At 45.4% G+C, this 23,125-nt stretch overlaps 1 protein-coding gene across 2 annotated transcripts in view; it reads right to left on the bottom strand.

The window, feature by feature from the left end:
- The window catches only part of LOC147437548 (MAP3K epsilon protein kinase 1-like), a 38,199-nt gene that overhangs the window by 5,784 nt on the left and 9,290 nt on the right, over positions 1–23,125 (bottom strand). For both annotated transcript variants that reach the window (XM_086487064.1, XM_086487065.1), the window contains exons 7-11: positions 5,433–5,534; positions 5,182–5,313; positions 4,233–4,304; positions 4,035–4,141; positions 2,171–2,276 (exon numbers count right to left, since the gene is read on the bottom strand). In XM_086487064.1, coding sequence (XP_086343190.1) covers positions 2,171–2,276; positions 4,035–4,141; positions 4,233–4,304; positions 5,182–5,313; positions 5,433–5,534 — 519 coding nt within the window. The remainder of the gene's footprint in view (positions 1–2,170; positions 2,277–4,034; positions 4,142–4,232; positions 4,305–5,181; positions 5,314–5,432; positions 5,535–23,125) is intronic.

Here is a 23,125-nt window from a genome sequence, read left to right as displayed (position 1 = left end):
CGCCTCTTGGGATGTACAACAGACTTGAGTCATAGTGAATCCTAGCACTGAACAAAGCATTATAAAGAGATATTCTTTAGGGGGGGGGAAAAAGTTGATAGCATACACACCACTAGAAATAGAACTAGTGAACACAATTAAACTGGTCAGGAGGCAGACATAAACTCCACATGGCACACACTGCATGTCTGCTTATACGACAACACAAAAAAAGAACATATACATAGAACATATACATAAGAAAGGCTCATATTCACGCTTGAGGAAACTGTGGTTTTTATTTTGGAGAAAAGACAGGACTGAGTACTGTGGGTCCTTGACGATGCTCGCGTCAACCTGTCCTCAAGGAGCTGTACAGATCAAAACATGAGGACAAGTACTCCAAGATCCAGCCTGCACAAGTCATGGAATGAGCCAGAGAAGTGGAGAATGCCAGGCAATCCGGCCCTGTGATATTAAGGAACATTAGTGGTGCTTGCAGGCCCACCGTATCAATAAGGAGTGTGAACTTTCTCTGTCCATATACTACTGAGTGAATCCGCAGAGGTGAAGGCTGACCACCGATAACATGCAACCATATCTAACCTTCCAAATCATCCATTAAGTGACTGACCACAGTGGTAAAAATGATCTCGTGTGGGGACCTGGCTGTGGGCAACACGTCCAAAGTGCCTTTCAGTACCAAAATCTGACAATAGGAAAACGGGAATCCCCCCTTTCCCCCAAAACGTAAGACGAGAACCTGGAAACTGAGCCAACAAACCACATCCCAAGAAACAAAGCCTGTGCGAGCAACCACATGACAGAGCAGGGCACAAACTGTGAGCAAACTATTTAGCAGGGAATGGAGCAAAAGGTCATCTCCTAGATGAGCCTCGGGGTGGGTGTGTGCGTGCTAGCCTAGAGGCACTTGGGTGTGGGCAGGGCCCTGGCTACCCTGCTACGTGGGCACCACCACCCTCTATTTCTTATGTCATAAGCTGCAATATTCTGTTGTTAGTTCCTGGACTGCCTTAGGCACATACATACGCAGGCTTTACACCTTCTTCAACCCATCTTGTCATTTTGCAAATATCACAAGCTTCTTTAGACCTTGCTGGCATTCTTCTAGCACTTTCTTTCTTCTTCTGCATTTTCTCTCTCACTCTCTCTGATATATGTGTTCAGAGCTGCAGTCTCTTTCTCATTTCACTACCACCTTTCATGTGGTATTAGAGCCTCGAACAGCAGCTTCTGCTAAGAACAATGCGGGCACATGGGCAGGCATTGATTGACTGCATTTTTTTCCAGCTAGCACGAGAAGCTGGTGCAGCAATTTCAACAGAGTGAACCTGCATCTTTGGCCCTTGGAAGGGGAAACTTTTTTTTTTGGGCTGTAATTTAAATGTCTGAGAGGGCAATCGTGCTGCATTTTCAGCCTTGAAGAGCTCCTAGACATGCACATTCGATTGCCGGCAGTAGAGGAACATATCTATTCATCTAATAGAAATGGTCAATGGGATTCTTTGTGGATTAATGGGCTTGTGATTTGGTTGCGATCTTGGAGAGCTCTTGGGACCTATAATCGCTGGCCAAGGAGCACTTATAATCTACTTCTGGGAAGGATCACATCAGCAAGCTATGGTCTATCACAGTTAGAGTAAGAGATTCTTCAGACATCCAAGGAAATGGCGCTTACAATGATGACACAACTCTTGCTGCGTATTGCCGTTTCTTTTCTCCAATGTGACGTGTCAATCAGATTTGAGTAAATCAAGCAGGATATTTCATAATAGCCAAGAAACCGGGGTTCTCTCAGAAGGCTTGTCTATGTGATAAAACATGCTCAGAAATTGTTTGAATTTTTGTGTGCACAAATGATTTACTTAAGCATTTGTGGATTATCTTGCGTCCTAACTCTGGCCAAAGCACAGTCCACAAGTTAAAAGTATGTCATCAAGTTTGGGTTACACTGACAACTCCTCAAGTATGCGCAGCAAGGAAAGCGGCTGCAGGCACAATTTTTCCAGCCCAAACTTCCAACTGAGCCCAGCCGTCATGTATCCATATCTAAGAGAAGAAACTAAAACCCCTCCAACAAACATACTAATATTAGTAGATTCTATCTAAATTTGAAGTCATTCGTGACTTAAGCTTGAAGACCTAAAATAAGTAGAGACTCCAGACTTACAGAAGTGCCACCACCCATGCTTTTGTTGATGAGCTCCTCCGTAGGAACTCTTGACGTATCATTTAATTTTTTGTCCCCATTGCCTATTAGATCCTCTGGCGGACTCCTGCAAAATTGGAACAGATGAGTCTCATAATGCACCTAAAGTCATTTCTCAATTGAGGCTCCAAGAAGAGAGATAAATAGTAATAGGAGCAAGCAGACAAAAAATATAAATGCCTTGTTTTGCTGTAAACTGCAAAAGAAGGCAGGTTATTGTACTAAAAGCAGATTGGGATAGAGCAGAGAAGGCAAACAAATGCAATATTGGCGCCCTGAAATTACTGAATGAGCAGGAAAATTGACAGACCAGAGCCGAAAATAAACAAAACTACTTTAAGGTCAAGAAAACCACATTCATAATGACAAAAACAAGACTCTAATGCTCAAACATGTTGACCTAAAACAGTACACAAATATTCATGCGCTTAGAAACAGTGACAATTATACACAGAGATTGACAAGGGAGTATTAATTAAAGATCTACACACGTACAAAATTACTAGACAATTGCCTAAGAGACCTTAGAACTATCAGTCAATGATTCAGACTTTAAAACTATCAGATTTTTCCAATCATGCATTTAGAAAAAGTAACAAGCATACAAACAGAGTAAGATGTAATTCTTAAATATCTACATACAATTAAGATCACTAGGACAAAACTACCTTTAAGGTCAAGACAACCACATTTATAATGACAATAATGACTCTAATGGTCGAAGTTCGAACATGTTGACTGAAAACAATACACAAATATTCATGCACTTAGAAACAATGAAATTATACACAGAGGTTGGCAAGGGATTAATTAAAGATCTACACACGTAAGAAATTACTAGACAATTACCTAAGAGACCTCAGAACTATCAGTCAATGATTCAGACTTTAGAGCTATCAGATTCTTTCAATTCATGCAATTAGAAAGAGTAACAAACATACAAAGAGAGTAAGATGTAATTCTTAAATATCTACATACGAAGACAGTAAGATGTAGTTCTTAAATATCTTCATACACTAGGAAAATTACAAGTTTAAAACTATCGGTCATTGATGAGACACAATAAACAGGTATCAAAGAGAGTGCATCCCTTAAGGCTATCAAAGTTTCCTTAAATTGATGTGAAAAACTTAACTCTACCATCCAAACACTGCAACATAAGCACTCAGCTAAACTCAATATATACTTAATCAAGAACAGAAACGGTGATTAGAAAAACACCGAGCAAGCAAACCCTATAAAATGCCTATGGCATTCTTACCACCCGCAGGTGGACATATATTATACCACTCCTATTGATGTTCACATCTCCAATTATAGGCATAACTCCAACAAAAAATAGGAGAATACACCATGCTTTATGCAACTCACACCCCAAGAGATTGAAGAAAAACTCTAGCACCTGCCTACGGAACCTTGATAGAAAAATGAGGATTGCCTGCATTGAAGCAAGAGGCAGCAATACAATGCTGACTCATTCTTGGAACATCAAACCTCAGCAGAAAAATCCTGAGCCTCTGGTTAGTGGACAAAGAGGCAATCAGGTTATTACACTTCATAGAAGAAAATCAAAAAAGCAGCATTGAGGATATTTCTGTGTCCTGCCTCACAGTCAACCATATACTCAAATTTCGTTCTGATAAATTCCTACAAAGTAAGACATCCACATTGTTCTGTATTAACACCTTACGAGTGTGTGCAACCAAGAAACGCAAAAAAGAATCATCCCTTGACAACATGCATGCAACACGAATTCGTAGACAAATCCCAAAGTTACTGGTTTTTGGATTTCTTTTTTAGAAGAATGCAGAAACTTGACTCGTACTTTAGTTTCTCATGAGACCGCGTCACAGATGAATATGAAGAACGCCTCGAATTTTGAATCCAGGGATGTTGCAGTAAAGTTTTGGCATCTGGTCTCAGCTTTGCATCCTACAAGATACAGATGCTGAAAATAACTTCGGTGCAAACAAACGTGTTTGGAGTTGCAACAATGCAAATAAGGACTTTAAAAAACGCTTACCTTTCGGAAACACTGATGCAAAAAATCAGCAAGTAGAGGCGACACATGTTCAGGTATTGGTGGATGCTCCTCCTATTTAAGAAAGGTGAGTCATTGATTTGTACATCATAATAAGTGAATGCATCAAAGAAAGCAATAATTTGCTTTAACTGTATTCACTTGCAGATACTTTAGCAAAGTATGCTTATAACAAGATTGCTGGATGTCCAAGAAAGTTCAAACTTAATGTCATTTACACCTTCTCTTATTGTCATTGCATCTTTTATATACTTCATTCCTCCTGTTTTCCTATTATCATCCTCTTTTGAGTACTCGCAAAGTTGCAAGCTTTTGGTTTTAAAAATGTCACAAATGAACACACTTTTGTACATGGATTGAAGCTGATTGTTTATTAAAGTTGCTGGCCCCTAAATTGCCACAATGATCCAGGAGTTTGAAACCATGATAGACAGCTTTCAAATTCACTTTCAAGCAATAAAAATGAATTTAACAGGATGAGGTAATTCAATAAACAGTCATTGCAGGCTGTGACAGAAAAAGTATGTTTCTGTAAGAGAAGAAGATATGATGCCATAGACTTTTTTGCCTTAATGCTATTCATGTGGAGCTGATGTGATCACTTCGAATACTCTACATGACAAGCCACTAAACTTCCCAGTATTGCTTTGGGTCATTTTGGGTACCATCTCTTTTAGAGTTCACCATGATAGAAGTGGCGCTCATAACTTGATGATTTTATTGCTCAAGTCAGTGCTATCTGTGTGCATGTATTAGGCCCGTCTAGGGTCAGAGGAAAAAAAAAATGCTCGTGTTAACAGCTTGAAGGGATCAAGCCAGTCTGCTATTCTAGAAGCCGCTTACCTAGAATATCCTTCTCAAACTAGATTAGAACAGAGTAATACCGCCTAGAACTTAACAGTCAAGTCTAGATAGCCATGAGAATTAATACCTCAACAATCCGATAAAGTGCAGTCATTGGTTGCAAATCATAGTATGGAGGCACACAAGTCAGTAGCTCTATCACAGTACAACCCATGCTCCAAATGTCTGATGCCGCACTTACACCCGACATCACAATCACCTACAATGATAAATGAGAAATTATTCAGGCACCAGTGTATCAAGTCCAAAGCAGTAGGATCAGATACTAATCGCTCTGGTTCTCAAAGGACTTCAGAAATATTGAAAGGAGATTGCTACCTCAGGAGCCATCCAGTATGGCGTCCCCACAACTGAATCAGTATTCACATCTGCTTCTGTAAGCTTAGTAGCTACTCCAAAATCTGCAAGCTTTACTAGACCCTGCACGAGGCAACAAAAACAAACTTTCTCATTGATTGCTAGAGCTCAAAGATCATGGAGTGCCAAGTGCAATGACCCTCTCATAAAACAACTTAATCACAAATATCGTTCTCCACAGCACTTATGGCACATCACTGGTATCACCATTTTAAAAGTTCAGCATTGACAGCTACTACGAAATAGTTAACACTATGACCACACTTGTACCCAAGAGAACTGGTTACAAACAATGTAAATGAAATTTTTCATTTAGAAACTAGTGAATAGAATTTGTTTTATGTCAAACTGAATTGTGTATTTGTCCTAAATTCAGTTAAATTTTGTCATTTATGATACAGCCAGCTTTCAACGCATTTCATTTGAAGGCCAGAATTATTTTTATAGAAACTCAACCTTAGGCTTGCGTTTCTCATTCATAGATAGAATGGCAAGTCTCTCCGAATGATGAAATCTCTGCAGACATACTCTAATTCCAATTACAGATAAAGTAGAGGTACCATAAGGAAGGCAAGCTTAATCAAGCAACCACCGTTTACTGTCACCACCAGAAGGCACAAACCTCCTCTGTCAAAGGTGCAGCAGAAAAAGTGAATCGGATGGCGATCAAGTCTGGAACTATGAGGAGCCCCCTCTCAAACACATGCAGCCACTGGATCTCCAAGCCGTCGCGATAGAACTCTGGCGAACAAGCCTCCGATCAAGAGCAGCCCACCGCATGGTGTCTTGGGCAGCCTCTACCTACAAGAAAGCACATGCACACAAGGCTATAGAAGAGGAGAGAAATCGCCACCAGACAAAGAGGGTACGGCTGAAATCTGCAAAATGCAGAGAGAGATCGCTGACTACAAACACGAGAGAGAGAGAGAGAGAGAGAGAGAGAGAGAGAGAGAGAGAGAGAGAGAGAGAGAGAGAGAGAGAGAGAGAGAGAGAGAGAGAGAGAAATGAAATGAAATGAAATGAAATGTTATATTAACGTCTTCAAAAGGCCATAATGACCTATGAGACCCGAAAGTTACAAAGTGGTGGATCTGATACAAAGTCAAAGTAACAAAATAACCTAACAGCAGTACAAAACAAAGATATATACTATGGGGTCCTAAGTTGATCGATGTGAACCAAGCAAAAGACTAAGCAAAAAATGGGCGGCTTGTTGGGATAGTTGAATCACAAGAGATCTAGCATCGGTCGTTGGCGAATCTCATCAATTTCCTCCATGGTTAGTAGTCTGACCGGGCGTCGTGCATGCCTGGCTAGCGTGCTCCGAATTTTTTGTCGTAGCCTCCGTCGATGCTGTGTAGTTCTTCGCAGTCGCGGGCGCCTGGATTTCCCCAGTTCAATCGCTCGGTCAATCAGTGCGCCTCTCGTGTGAGACGAGGGGGAGCTCTGCTGTGGGAGTGGCTCTTGCGGCTGTCCCGTGTCTGCTCTGAAGAAGTCTATGAACCGTCTTTGAGACTGGCTAGCCTCGCCATTCATCAGGCTATCTCTATGTCTACGCAACTCGAGCAAGAACAAACCCAAGCATCTTTGATCTTCGTATCCCATGACTCCTGAGAGTGGTCCAAAACCCTCTCTGAACAAGCAATGGAAGCGGCCTCGTATCTCGTAGTCGACGGGGCAACGGCATGTATAGTGTAGCTCTATCTCAGGTTCCATGTTACACAAGGGGCATGTCCTGTCCTCTGCTGGTACTCCGCTGTATCTCCCAGTCTCAATCCGCAACTGGTGAGAGGATGTGCGTAACTCGCCAATAGTACATCGTATCCCATGAGACAAGTGGGTGTCCATGTATCTGGGTCTCGCCACAAAACCATCTTCCGTAAGCTGGAGAAGGTGTTCTTTGTAAAAAGCCATCTTCGAGCCCAATTCCTGTGCTGGTTGTATCCATGTCCTTCTGGTGTCTAGCTGGGTCAAGTCTTGGCGTATGAGCTTGGTGATCTCTAACTGTGTAAGAGTGAGAGATGGTGCATCCAATGAGTAATGGAATGGTGGCAGCCGGTCTATGCTGAACCCATGTGCCTGAAACCATGATGTCATCTCCCCATACCAGCATGTTGTATCTCCTTGCATGGCTAACTGTCGAGAGGATTCAAGTGCTATGCGAGCATATCTATCTCTAGGAAGTTCCCATGTGCAGTTTATGAAGGAGACTGATCTGGTGAGCGCCTCCACCACAAGTGGGGGGGCCGCTAGCTCTGCTCGGATAATGGCCCGTGGTACTGATGCCTTGGCTCTAATGAGCGCGAGATCATAGAGACAAGAGGTTTCTCCATGTTCCCCCATCCGTCTCAGCAACCCGTCCTCCCGTGGTGATCCAGTGAAGGTCCCCATATCTCGGTTCCATAGAGTAATGCTGAAGCCACCAAGGTGTCAAAGAGCCAGAGCTTCGTCCGGGGCTCCTGAAACTGAACCTGCGAACACATCCTCTCCAATCTACCCAATGTTGCATGGGCTCTAGTAAGTCTGGTTTCTGCTGCTCTTCTGAGTGAGAATGTAGGTCCGCTAAAAACCACTCCAAGGTAAGTGTAAGCACCTGTGTACTCCACAGTCTCCTGGCCGTATGTGAGTGTAGGTGCTGACCTCCTGATCCACTGTGGGTTGGTATTAAACACCATAACCTTGGTTTTACCCAGGTTGACAGACAAACCACTTTCGTGGGCAAACGTATGCAGAGCATCCAATTGACGTTAGAGAGAGAGAGAGAAATGAAATCAAATCAAATCAAATGAAGTGTTATATTAACGTCTTCAAAAGGCCAAAGTGACCTATGAGACCAGAAAGTTACAATGCGGTGTATCTGATACAAAGTCAGATTAACAAAATAAATTAAACTAGGATAACCAAATGTAAATACTGCGGAATCCTAAACTAAGCTGATAGGTGTGAAAGGTGAAAGCGTGAAATGTGTGAACTAAGCAGTACAATGTGTAGACAATATGAGAGAGAGAGAGAGAGAGAGAGAGAGAAATGAAATGAAATGATATATTAACGTCTTCAAAAGGCCAAAATGACCTATGAGACCATCAGATACAAAGTGGTGAATCTAATACAATGTCTGAAGTACAAGTACAAAAAGTACTGAATGTAAAAAATGAAAACTGAAAACGAAGTGTGGAATGTGAAATGTGAAATGTGAAAATGTAGAATAGGCCCTCAATGACAATCTGGGTGTCGTGCTAGAATGCCTCTGATCCTCTGCTAGAGTCTCCGTCGATGGAGTGTGCTCCTGTGTCTCGGTCGTGGTCATCTCGATCTCCCGAGCTCGGTCGCCTTGTAATATGAGAAAGAGAGAGAGAGAGAGAGAGAGAGAGAGAGAGAGAGAGAGAGAGAGAGAGAGAGAGAGAGAGAAGAAGAAGAAGAAGAAGAAGAAAGTTTTTTAACATCTGTGTGAGGCCGAACTCGGCCTATGAGACAAATCAAGTATACATGTGTGTATGTCTTCTGTCTATCGGAAAAGACAAAATAGTTCAGGCTGGTACAAAATAAAAGAGAAAAGGATGTTTGGTGGGTGATGAAATCTATGGGGATGGGTAGAGCACTAGTACTAGGGATATGTGCATGTCTAAATGCTGAGGGTAGTACAACCATGCAAATGCATCAATCTAGCTAGCTCCATCCTATGCTAATGATGGGGTGTAAAATGTAGTACATGGGAGGGTAGGGAGCAAGGGCGGCCCTGTTGAACGCCTTTGGGTGAGCCATCATCTGGGCTCGTCTCTCCTTGGCAGCTCGATGTGCCTGAGTCCGGATCTCCTCGATCTGTCTGCAATAGAGTCATGGGGCTTGACCTCTAGTAGCCTGCAGGCGTCACCGGACCCGGCTCACCTTAGCCTGATGAAGGGTCGCTCCCCTCACTGGGTCTGGGAGTGGAAGGGGTGTAGCTCTCTGAAAGGAATCTGTGAGTTTGTGATTGTCTCCCCCCCCCCCCACCCCCCCGGGGTCTCTGTAGGTGACTGTAGAAGTGTGTCCCTGTGCCTCTGTATCTCTAGCAAGTAGAGCCCCAGCTGTCTCTAATCTCAAGAGTGCATGATATCTCGAAAGGTAGGCTGCTCTCTAAATAGGGGCTCGTATCGACCTCTAATATCCGCATAAGCTCTACATTTGCAAACAGAATGCTCCTCGCTCTCCACTTCCTCTATGCGTACTCTACACATTCTCTCCTCCATGGGAATGCCATGAGCTCGCCCCACCTCGATCTCTAGTTTGTGTGAAAACACTCTGAGCTGACCAATTGCCACCCGCCAAGACCTGACCCAACTAGACACCAGGAGGACATGGATACAACCAGCACAAGAATTGGGCACGAAGATGGCTTTCTACAGAGACCACCTTCTCCAGCTTACGGAAGATGGTTTTGTGACGAGATCCAGATACATGGATACCCACCTGTCTCATGGGATACGATGTGCTATTGGCCAGTTATGCACGTCGTCTCACCGGCTGCGGATTGAAATTGGGAGATACAACGGAGTACGAGCAAAGGCCAGGACATGCCCCTTGTGTGACATGGAACCTGAGACCGAGTTGCATTATACATGCCGCTGCCCCGTCTACTACAAGATACGAGGCCGCTTCCATTGCTTGTTCAGAGAGGGTTTTGGACCACTCTCAAGAGTAATGGAATACGAAGATCAAAGATGCCTGGGTTTGTTCTTGCTCGAGTTGCGCAGACACAGAGAGAGCCTGATGAATGGCGAGGCTAACCAGTCTCAAAGACGGATTACAGACTTCTTCAGAGCAGACACGGGACAGCCGCAAGAGCCACTCCCACAGCAAGACTCCCCCTCGTCTCACACAGAGGCACACTGATTGACCGAGCGATTGAATTGGGGAAATCCAGGCGCCCACGACTGCGAAGGACTACACAGCATCGACCGACGGAGGCTACGTCAAAAGATTCAGAGCACGCTGGCCAGGCATGCACGACGCCCGGTCAGACTACTAACCATGGAGGAAATTGATGAGATTCGCCAACGACCGATGCTAGATCTTTTGTGATTCAGCTATCCCAACTAGCCGTCCATTATTGCTTAGTTTTCGTCTTAGCCCACATCGACCAATCTAGAATCCCATAATATATATCTTTGTTTTGTACTGTTGTTAGGTTATTTTGTTACTCTGACTTTGTATCAGATCCACCACATTGTAACTTTCTGGTCTCATAGGTCACTATGGCCTTTTGAAGACGTTAATATAACATTTCATTTCATTTCTCTCTCTCTCTCTCTCTCTCTCTCTCTCTCTCTCTCTCTCTCTCTCTCTCTCTCTCTCTCTCTCTCTCTCTCTCTCTCTCTCTCTCTCTCTCTCTCTCTCTCTCTCTCTCTATCAATTTGCATAGACCAATTAAAGCAAAAGCTGGCCAAAATCTGCGTCGTAAAAATTGCCAGCAGTACATAATTCCGTGAAATGCACTGCAATTTCCGGCATGTCCATGCGGAGCCTGCCACGTCAGCAATTCGGGTCACTTCTGGGGGCTGTCCATGCGAGGAGGGTGTGTGTGTACCGAGCAACCACGTCACCAGTTTGTGACACTTTATGTGCCAATATCTGTTTTGGAACAAGTATCTCTTCGTTTTCCTCCACTTCAGATTGCTCATTTGGCTCCCCACCATCGAGCACATCGCCTTTAAAAGGCTTCAAGAGACTCACATGAAATTCTCCAAGTATTGGTAGCTTCAGTCTAAAGGAGACATCATTTATCTTTTCTTTTATCTGGAAAGGTCCATAGTATCTCATGCTAAGCTTTGGAAAAAGCCGCTCCTTTCCCTTTTTCTTTCTCAGGCGTGCCTTCTCAAATTGTAAGAGCACCCAATCGTCTTCCTTTAATTTCAAATCGCAACAGTGTCGATCTACTGCCTTCTTGTGTCTTTCCTGAGATTTTGCTAAAGCCTCCCGGACCTTGGCAAAAGCATGGTCCAAGTCCCTCGTGTACTGGTCGGCTTCAAAAATCTTATCTTTCGTGCTAAGGAAGGGTGGAACCTTCATAGCACCTTCAATAATCTCGAATGGTGCCTTCCCCGAAGAAGAGTAGATCGTGTTATTGTAGGCAAATTCCACCAAGGGCAAAAACTTTTCCCATTGAGTCTTCTAATCAGAAATGTAAGACTTCAATACATCCAATACGACTGAATTTGCAATCTCAGATTGCCCATTTGTCTGCGGGTGGAAAGATGACGAGAACTGCAACTGTGTGCCAATGTTCTCCCAAATAGCCTTCCAAAACAAACTCGTGAATCAGGGATCTCTGTTAGAGACGATTGTTTCAAGCATGCCATGTAATCTGAATACCTAGCAATGAACAGTCTCGCTAAATGATCCGGCTTGACTGTTCTCTTCACTGGAATGAAATGAGCTTGCTTGCTAAATCTGTCAATAATAGTCCAGATACCATCGTGCCCACTCTGTGTCTTCGAAAGATCAAAAATGAAATCCATTGCAATACTTTCCCAGGGGCGGGTGGGAATGGGTAAAGGCTGTAACAATCCCTCTGCTTTATGCCTATCAAACTTGATCTTCCAGCATAGCAAGCAATTGCGTACAAAGTCGTCCACATCCTTCTTGAGTCTCGGCCAATAGAAGTAACGTTCCACACCTTTCAAGGTGGTATCAATGCCGCGGTGACCCGTAAATGGTGAACATTGGCATTCAATTAGAACCTTTTCCCTCAACGGCTGTGTAACGCACAGCATCGTTTTCTTCATCAAGTAGCCATCCCGAATGGAATATCCCGCTACTACCTTCCCATTCTGTATTCGATTGAATACATCTTAAAAATCTGGATCTTTGGCGTACTGATTGACCATCTCCTCGAAGCTTCTATGATGAATCGCAAAAAAAGCCAAGAATAACGGCTTCCGGGACAAAGCATCTGCCACCAAGTTCTTCTGTCCCTGCACATGGACAATCTGGAAGTAAAACTGTGATAAGATATTAGCCCACCGTATCTGCTTTTCCGAAAGCTGCTTCTGTGACAAGAAGTAGCATAAACTCTGATGATCAATGAAGACCGTAAAATCGGCTCCGAGTAGGTAATGTCGCCACCCCCGCCAAAAGCTCTTTCTCATAAATCTGTGTTGTCAATTCTAGCCTTGAAACAATCGACTCTCATAGGCAATGACATGGCCTTCTTGCATTAAGACCGCACCCAGACTACGACCACAAGCATCACAATAACTTCGAATGACTTTTGCAAATCCGGCAAAGTCAAAACTTGTCCTGTAGTCAATTTCTCTGGGTCCCCACGAAAAAGGGACACCTTTCAAGTTTCTATTCAAGATAAGCAAAGGGGAAGAAGCCTTTGCAAATTTCCTAATGAACCGCCAGTAGTAAGAACATAAGCCCAAAAAGCTTCTTACTTCATGAACATTATTCAAATCTGGCCAATCACGTATAGTCTCAATCTTAGCCGGGTCCATCTGTACTCCTGCCTGCAGAGACGATGTGTCCTAAAAAGTGTATCTCCGGTAAGAAAAATTCTCTCTTCTTGGCATTGATCACCAACTTGTGATCTCGCAATGCCTGAAAGACCCGTAAGCAGATGATGTCTATGTTCTGCCTCATCCTTGGAGAACTATAATGCATAGTTACAAGGGACGGGGGGGACGGGCCCTAGGGCCGGGGGACGCCCGAAACTGGGCCGGGTGTCACGAGGACGTGGCAGTTATTAACCATGTCACAGAGATGTGGCAACTGCTAACCTTGGTTGTTGGTTTCTTTCCAATGGGGTTTATTTTATTTGTTTAAGACCCTCTTTTTGAAGTAGCAAACGGTCGGACATTGTATGGCCAATGTGAACGGTAGATTCACCCGCAGACGGGAAGTGGTCGGCACTGGAATTCGTATGGTAAGAGGATGTCTAGGCTCAGAGCAAGATCATATAGGTCCCCCCGTCGCACTTAGCAAGTTGGTGGATGCTAGGAAGTGAACTCAATTAAGGCGTAAAGTCAAGGTGGGACTTCCAACAAAAAGTATGCGACAGTTGGGCCACATTGCATTTTTGGATGCGGTCCCAATGAGGATAGATGGTCAGAAGACCAGTGGGAGCCCAACGGAAGCATCTCGTAAAATTTAGGGAACTGCTATTTTGGGCCGTGAAATGTGTTCGCGTCATTACCTTCGGTATGACTAGGGGAACACTTTATAACTCTGCCGCGAAGTCAACTGACGCGTCGGTTGGGATATTTTTAAGCGGCGAACCCGAAACGGGAAAATGCTTGTAAATGCGCCAAGTGTCACATTTTCAGGGACTTGCCTCTTCCAGAAAAATGGGCGCTGATTTTTAAGCTGGGAGAAGCCTCATTTGCAACCTGTCACAGGTTAAGAGCTATGGAGTGCTTTCTTTCCCTCTCATGTACAGTGTGGTGCTAGGAGTGATGCCCTGCACACTACACACTGCTCTCTCTCTCCCCTACGTGCAATTATGTGATGCCCCACAAGAGGGCTACTCATTTGACTGATGTACAGTTGTGTGGGTTCATGCTTTTGTGCTGAGGCAAGAGCCTCCTTGAGCAGGAACAGGGGTAGCTAACTGCTGCTCCAAAGCAGGCACTGGTGAGGGTCATAACCTCACCGTACAGGTGCAAAATCAGCGCTGTGTATGCGCTGTAAATTCACTGTTTTTCAGCCATACGGACGCCAGGATCATTGGGAATCGTGCCCCACTGGCAAAGGACAATTAGGGGACTGTTTGGGGCTGAAAACAGGGCAAAAACCAATAAATACAGCGTGCTGAATTTACTGTTTTTGGACAGGAATCAGAGGGTATACGCCAGTGCAAGCGAGTTCCAGCAGGGGAATTGGTTTCGCGCAAGTTTTGGGGCTGTTATGCTGCCGAAATTTGGCCAAATCAAATGGTATCTAGGTGGATACACGTGAAGGATTCCTAGGACCTTACCTTGTAATTTACCCTCCTAAAGAATAAAGAAATACCGAAAGGGGCGCCAATTTTGGGGCCTACAGGTTGTCGGCGTCTGCTCGGAGCATTCTAGCTTCCGAGCCGTGTGTGAGTTGAAGTGTTAATTCCCATTACAGGTTCTCTTTGCAAAGTGCTCTGTGTGTGTGTATAAAGTAAAGAATTTCGGGTGAAAGCCAATGCCTACCGCCCTACGGGCCGGTTACATGGTTCCGTTGCCGGGACATCAATCACTTTTTCCTCAAAGAGTGAGCCTGGATTGTTCAGGGTAAAGACACACAGTGCAAGAACGCGGGGATTACACTATGGCCGACAAGGGGAAGGGAATTATGGAAGAGGGTTCCTCTCCAAAGGACAGGCAGGAGATTCCTATGTTTTTTGAGATTGGCGAGAGCTCACGGCCACGTCAGTCTGTACCTCCTGTCAACGTCAATGTCCCTCCAGTAGTACAGGGCTTTATGACAGGGCAACTTGAGGATGATGCGTTTAAGACTCAGTTAGTTGCCGCGGTGAATGTCTTTTCGCAGCTGGTGCAGAATCCGAGGTTTATGGAATTCTTGCAAGCGCCACCAGTGCAACAGCAAAATAGGCAACCTACGCCGCGTACGGAGCTTGTTGAAGCTCAAGCCCAGGTACTTCATGAGGCGCAGGAGGAAAGGGAACACTCGCATGTTGCGGAGTCGGGGGCTCCAAAGCAGGTTCCTCCCGTGCTTGAACAGGTGGCTAGAACGCCTATTCCACAGGTTATGCCAGTTCAGCCCGCCACCTTTCAGAGCCAGCATGCTGTCTTGAATGGGCAGGGAGCTGGATACCAGGCTATGCACTCAGTTTTTCCACCACCCACGGTACATCCTGGGTATTTCGGGGGTGGATCAGTGTTCCAAAGTATGGCTGGTTATGCGTCTGGAAGTCAGCCGTACATGCCAGGAACAGTGTTCGGGGGTATGCAAGGCATCATGCCAAACCCCATGTATGGTACTATCGGCATGCAGCAAGGTTTCCACGGCAACCAGGGCCAGTTTGGGGTGCCACAGGGTCATTTTGGCATGGCTGGTTTTTCTGGACAGCAGCCAGATATCGCACCTCTGACGCAAAATGTGAATGGCCAACACGTGCCGATCATGCCTAGTACAGTGCCCATGTTGCAGACCATTCCGTATGACAACTTGGGGGCACTAGAGAAGCCGAAGGCTTACAAAGAAGGTGGTGCAGCAGTAAAGTTCAGTACCTTCAGTGGTTTCGAGGACAAGACAAAGGCACTCACTTTCCTCCAGCAGTTTGATACAGCTTATGCGGGAGGGAATTTTACAGAGGCCTCGAAGGTTAGGAAAGCTGCCACTTTCTTTAAGGACAATGCGCTGACATGGTGGACGACATTGTTAATGCAAGGACAGGCACCCGCCACTTGGGTTTACTTCAAGCAAATGTTTGCATCTGCTTGGCTATCAAATGAATTTGAAGCCGATGTCTTGACAGATTGGCACCAGCTTACGGCAGCTTCGTGCAAGAGCTTGCTGGAGTACAATAGGAGGTTTTGTAAAGCATTACTCTCAGTGACCTCCTACAGATTTGTGCAACTGACAGAGCAGATAGAGAAGTATTGTTGTGGGTTGCCTAAAGGGCTTCGCGATTACTGTACAAAGAATAGAGTGGCTACCCTTACTCAGCTTATGGAAGTTGCGAACACTGGTCTTGCCCTGTTGAAAGGAGAGGACAGTGGATTTCCGAGCAGTGATAAAGGAGGGCAGCAAAAGAAAAATTCAGCGAAGAAGCCCTTTGTGAAGACGGCTCCTGATGCGTCACAGGGGTCTGAACAGGCCACCAAAGACAAGGATTCAGCTGGGACTTCTGGAGCGCAGGCAAAGAAACAGAAAAGGAAGCCTTTTGTGCGCAAGTCGCTCGAGGAAAAGAAGGTCCTAATGGCTGAGAACAAATGCTTTATATGCGAGCAACCTGGTCACTTTTCTATCAATTGTCCACAAAGGAAAAGGCCAGCTGACTCAGAGGATAAAGAAGACCAGAAAGGCAAGAAGCCAAAACCCACGGCAGGTTTAGTGCCAGACATGGTGGGTGACAGGCCCAGCACAAATGCCAGTGAGTTATGCAGGGCATGGGGTAAAGTTAGAGATCAGACGGCACTCATCTTCTTTGATCCAGGTGCCAAAGCCAACTTTATCTCACCAGAGTTAGCTATGAAGCTCGGCATCAAAGCTGAAGAGATGGGGTACACAGCAGAGGCAGGGTTGGCATGTCCTGGCCACTCAGAGTGTGTTACTCCCATCATTGGAAAACTGCGTCTGCATATTCAGTCGTATGTGGACACTGAAGAGTTTTACATCATGCCGCTGGAAGGTTGTGACGCCTTGTTGGGGATCCCGTGGATGTTCCGAGTGCATGGAGTCTTGGATGCCTACAACAAAAAGATCATTGTACAGCATAGGGGCAAAACTCACATCTTGGATGTAAAGCTTAAAGGAGAGTCAGTCCCTATTGTATCTGCTTCTGCTATCACTTCTGTAATAAAGAATCATCTTTCTGTGTACTTGATTTTTGCACGTGATGTCTCAGATAGTGATCAGTCAAATTTATCTGTGTTAGATAAAGAAAGGTCAGCATTTTTGCAAAAGTTTAGTGACTGTTTTTCTGATTCATTACCGTCGCAATTGCCGCCAGAGAGACCTGAGGACCATCGGATAGATTTGGTGCCAGGGTGTAGCCCACCAAATAGACCTCCCTACAGGGTTAGTGCGGCGCAGCAGAAAGAGATTATGGGCCAGGTTGAGGAGTTATTAGAGAAGGGGCTGATTCAGCCTAGTTCTTCACCCTTTTGCTCCCCAGTGCTCCTAGTGCAGAAGAAGGATGGCTCATGGCGCATGTGTATTGATTACCGTGCGTTGAATAAGAATACCATCAAGAATAGGTTCCCTATTCCTCGCATTGATGATATTCTCGATCGTTTAGAGGGTGCTGCAATTTTCAGCAAGATAGACCTGAAGAGTGGGTACCATCAGATTGGTATAAGCCCAGAGGATGTGCACAAGACTGCGTTTAGAACGACATTTGGTCTTTATGAGTTTCTAGTGATGCCGTTTGGGCTAACAAATGCTCCTGCCACGTTCAACAGAATGATGGACCGGATTTTCCGCTCGCATCAACAGTTTGTTGGAACATTCTTCGATGACATGATTGTGTATTCGAAGAATGAAGAGGAGCATAGGCGTCACTTGACCATTGTGTTCGAAGAGCTGCGCAGTCACAGGTTACTTGTCAATCCTAAGAAAAGTGAATTCTTCCTTGAAGAGATCCACTTTCTGGGCCACATAGTCTCAAAGGATGGTGTTAGAATGGATCCCGCAAAGGTCGAAGCTATCAAGACATGGCCAGACTTGAAGACTGTGCACGATGTCAGAAGCTTCTTGGGATTGTGTTCCTACTATAGAAGGTTTATCAGAAATTTTGCAGAGATAGCATCGCCTCTTCACGCATTGCAAAAGAAAGAGGTCACTTTCAGATGGACCCAAAAAGAGATTTCAGCTTTTAGTCTCTTAAAGGAAAAGTTGACTTCAGATCCAGTTATTGTTCTGCCAGATCTCAGGAAGTCATTTGTGGTCCAGTGTGACGCGTGTGGCAGTAGCATCGGAGCAGTGCTAATGCAAGATGGACGGGTAGTAGCCTATGAAAGCCGAATTTTGCAAGGGCCAGAGAGGACTATGCAAGTCTATGAGCAAGAGCTCTTGGCCGTGATTCATGCGCTTTCTAGCTGGAAGCACTACCTCTTAGGTGCTGATTTTGTTGTCCAAACAGATCATCAGACCTTGCGATACTTCTTGACACAGTCAAAGTTATCCGAAAAGCATATGCGATGGGCAAACATTCTTTCCATGTTCCACTTCCACATTATGCATGTGGAAGGCAAGAAGAATGTTGTGGCTGATGCGTTATCAAGAAAGCCACAAATTTCAGCTGTGTCAATTCCTTATCATCATGAGTTAGATGACATGAAGGAACAGTATACTGTTGATGAAGATTTTGCAAGGATCTTTGAACAGTTACAAGAGGGGCAACATCATGAGCACTACCTCCTCAGAGATGGTTTTATGATGATGCATGGCAGACTTTGTGTCACTAGGCCATTGCGACGTAAGGTCATGGAAGAGAGTCATGTCCCACCGTATGCAGGGCATCGTGGCATGGATGCAACAGTTAAAGTGGTAGAGACGTTCTTCTATCGGCCTACCTTGAGGAGAGATGTGGATGCCTTTGTGCGAGCATGCATAGTTTGCCAAAAGGTCAAGTTTGACAGGCAAAAAGCACCAGGGTTGTTACAACCACTGCCGATTCCGGATAAGCCATGGGAAAGCATTGCTATGGACTTTATCTTTGATCTTCCAAGAACGCCAACAGGGAATGATGGTATATGGACCATTATCTGCAGGTTCAGCAAGCAGGCCCATTTTATCCCTGTCAGGAAGAAGATAAAATCCGATCAGATGGCACGCTTGTTCATGTACAATGTGTTTAAGTACCATGGTATGCCACAATCGATTATCAGTGATCGTGATCCTCGCATGACCAGTTTGTTCTGGAGAGGATTGTTTGAGAACATGGGTACTACGCTCAAGTTCTCGTCTTCGTTTCATCCACAAACTGATGGACAGTCAGAAGAGGCCAATTCTATTGTCTTAGATCTGCTGAAATGCTATGTGTCAGATAATAAGGGCAAGTGGGAACAGTATTTGCCTATGCTTGAGTATGCGTACAATAATACGGTGCATTCGTCTACTGGCAAAGCACCTTTTGAAATTGTTGAAGGCGGCAAAAAGGTTCCTCCCATTTTGCACACAAAGGACAAGATCTTTGAGGCAGATCGATATGTTGAGAACATGGATGAGATGTATAAGAAGATTAAAGTTGCCTTGGAGAAGACTCAGGCAAAACAGAAAAAGGCTGTTGATCGTCACCGTCGTGAATTGCTACTATCACCTGGTGATTGGGTTCTCTTAAGGTTCGAAAAGGCAAGGTTAAAGAAGATGAAGGGCAAGGAACGGCTGTTTCCTAAGCTCAGCATGCGTTACTATGGGCCTTTTCAAGTGCTTGACAAGATCAGCGATGTGGCTTACAGGCTGAAATTGCCTGATGCATGGAAGATTCATAATGCGTTTCACGTGAGTCTTCTAAGACCCTTCGTGGGTGATGTGCCAGAAGATATGCCAGTTGAGGATCAACCAGAAGTTGAAGAACTTGATGAGATCTTGGTACCTGAGCAAGTTTTGGCACATAAGGACAGAAAAGTTAAAGGACAAGTTGCAAGACGCTATTTGGTGAAGTTCAAGAACTATCCGCCTATGGATGCAAAGTGGATGGAAGAGCATGAACTGTCAGAGTCACCAAATGTATTGCAGCTTTACCTTGAAGCCTTTGGGTTACAGCCTACTTATGCCCCAACCCAACGTGTGCAAAGGAGGGGTAATGATAGAGCTAGTACATCAAATGTACATATGAATTCAGTGCCATAGATGGAAATGGCAAAAGTATGAAGGTCTCATTAAGTCATTTGTATCTATGTATGTTACGACCTTTCTTGCGGATACATGCGATGATAAAAGAGTGTTAATAGCACAAAATCATCAGTGGCGTGTATTTATGGTATGCAATCGAGGACGTTTGCGATTTCAAGAGGGGGGTATGTCACGAGGACGTGGCAGTTATTAACCATGTCACAGAGATGTGGCAACTGCTAACCTTGGTTGTTGGTTTCTTTCCAATGGGGTTTATTTTATTTGTTTAAGACCCTCTTTTTGAAGTAGCAAACGGTCGGACATTGTATGGCCAATGTGAACGGTAGATTCACCCGCAGACGGGAAGTGGTCGGCACTGGAATTCGTATGGTAAGAGGATGTCTAGGCTCAGAGCAAGATCATATAGGTCCCCCCGTCGCACTTAGCAAGTTGGTGGATGCTAGGAAGTGAACTCAATTGAGGCGTAAAGTCAAGGTGGGACTTCCAACAAAAAGTATGCGACAGTTGGGCCACATTGCATTTTTGGATGCGGTCCCAATGAGGATAGATGGTCAGAAGACCAGTGGGAGCCCAACGGAAGCATCTCGTAAAATTTAGGGAACTGCTATTTTGGGCCGTGAAATGTGTTCGCGTCATTACCTTCGGTATGACTAGGGGAACACTTTATAACTCTGCCGCGAAGTCAACTGACGCGTCGGTTGGGATATTTTTAAGCGGCGAACCCGAAACGGGAAAATGCTTGTAAATGCACCAAGTGTCACATTTTCAGGGACTTGCCTCTTCCAGAAAAATGGGCGCTGATTTTTAAGCTGGGAGAAGCCTCATTTGCAACCTGTCACAGGTTAAGAGATATGGAGTGCTTTCTTTCCCTCTCATGTACAGTGTGGTGCTAGGAGTGATGCCCTGCACACTACACACTGCTCTCTCTCTCCCCTACGTGCAATTATGTGATGCCCCACAAGAGGGCTACTCATTTGACTGATGTACAGTTGTGTGGGTTCATGCTTTTGTGCTGAGGCAAGAGCCTCCTTGAGCAGGAACAGGGGTAGCTAACTGCTGCTCCAAAGCAGGCACTGGTGAGGGTCATAACCTCACCGTACAGGTGCAAAATCAGCGCTGTGTATGCGCTGTAAATTCACTGTTTTTCAGCCATACGGACGCCAGGATCATTGGGAATCGTGCCCCACTGGCAAAGGACAGTTAGGGGACTGTTTGGGGCTGAAAACAGGGCAAAAACCAGTAAATACAGCGTGCTGAATTTACTGTTTTTGGACAGGAATCAGAGGGTATACGCCAGTGCAAGCGAGTTCCAGCAGAGGAATTGGTTTCGCGCAAGTTTTGGGGCTGTTATGCTGCCGAAATTTGGCCAAATCAAATGGTATCTAGGTGGATACACGTGAAGGATTCCCAGGACCTTACCTTGTAATTTACCCTCCTAAAGAATAAAGAAATACCGAAAGGGGCGCCAATTTTGGGGCCTACAGGTTGTCGGCGTCTGCTCGGAGCATTCTAGCTTCCGAGCCGTGTGTGAGTTGAAGTGTTAATTCCCATTACAGGTTCTCTTTGCAAAGTGCTCTGTGTGTGTGTATAAAGTAAAGAATTTCGGGTGAAAGCCAACGCCTACCGCCCTACGGGCCGGTTACACCGGGGACGGACAAGGACAGACGGAAGGAATTTTGGCCGATCGGCGGGGTCGCAGGCAGCCGGACCAGGGATGGTAGGGAACGGACCAGGAACGGTCGGAACGGCCGGGGACGGTAGGGAACGGAAAAAAACAGGCGCCCAAAAATTTTCGAAATTTGAAAAATTGACTGTTTAAAACGGTCAATTGCAACCAACGACCATATTTTTGGGGGGGGGGTTGGGCCCTTGGGAGGCTATAAAAGCCCCCTTGGGCCTCATCTTCCCTCAAGCTCTCCTCTCTACTCGGAGTCTACGTCGCTCTACGACTCCACGCTGTACGATCTACCTTCTAGAGGCTTCTAAGCCTTCTACACCTACACTCTACCCTTGAGTCTCCACTCTCTCCCTCTTCTACCTTCTCAACTTTGAAACTCTCCTCTACTCTCTCTCCACACAAGCTCTCCTCTTAACTTCTAAGCTATTAGCTCCTCTAACTCCTCTAACTTCTAAGCTCTACTCTCTCTCCACCATCATGTCATCTCAAGCTGGCTCTTCTCGAAGGAGGCCCGCCGTGCAAACATGGTCGTGGTGGGATGAAGTCGACTCTAGCACGCGTGGCAAAGGTGGCGGTGCAAGACCATGGACATGCAAGCTATGCCCATACAAGAGAACAGGTGGTGCAAACAAAGTGCGAGCCCATCTTCTTCATGAATCCGGTCACGAGGTGAAGTTTTGCCCTTGAGTAACTCCTGAGAAGAGGTTGGATCTTCTTGAGAAGCTCACGGTGTATGAGGTCGCGGAAGCGGCCAAGAGGGGCCGTTTTGTTGCCGTTGATCCCTCCACCACGGCGACACCGCGAGAGTAAAGGGAAGCCAACCTTGACGACATCTCTCAAGCGTTCAAGACAAATGCATCTACACCGTCCTCTTCCGTTGCACATCGCCAAAGCCCCTCAACGAAAATTGGAATCCTAAATTGAAGGAAGAGGTGGATAGGTCAGTTGTCCGATTCTTCTTCCACGACCACATTGCCTTCCATGCTTCGCAGTGAGTTTCCCTTGGCATATGCACATTGCAATCTCCCATTTTGTATTCATTATGGGTTCTCGACTCTCGACTCTCCATACTAACACAACATGCTCTATTTTGTGTGGATAGGTCTCCATACTTTCAAACCATGGTTACGAAAATAGGGGGATATGGCTCCTCTTATGTACCACCTTCATCGGAGAGGCTTCGCACCACCCTCCTTGACAAAGAGAAGCTTGCCCTGGAGCAAGCGGCCCAAGCAACAAAGGATTTGTGGGGGACCAATGGCGTCTCTCTCCTTGTAGATGGATGGAGCGACACCCGCAAGCGATCCATCCACGGAGTGGTGGCCTACTCTCGGGGGGAGATGTACTTTGTGGAGCCACATGATGCATCCGATAGTGGCAAGGCCGCCGAGATGCTTGCTGCGGAGTGGACAAGCACCATAGAGATCACAGGCCCGGAGAATGTCCTTTGTATGGTTGCAGACGGAGAGGCGTCAAATAGGGCAGC

The sequence above is a fragment of the Adiantum capillus-veneris genome, chromosome 17 (genome assembly GCF_014529385.1).
Source record: "Adiantum capillus-veneris isolate H3 chromosome 17, ASM1452938v2, whole genome shotgun sequence".
NCBI lineage: Eukaryota > Viridiplantae > Streptophyta > Polypodiopsida > Polypodiales > Pteridaceae > Adiantum > Adiantum capillus-veneris.
This window is presented reverse-complemented; position numbering and strand designations above follow the sequence as displayed.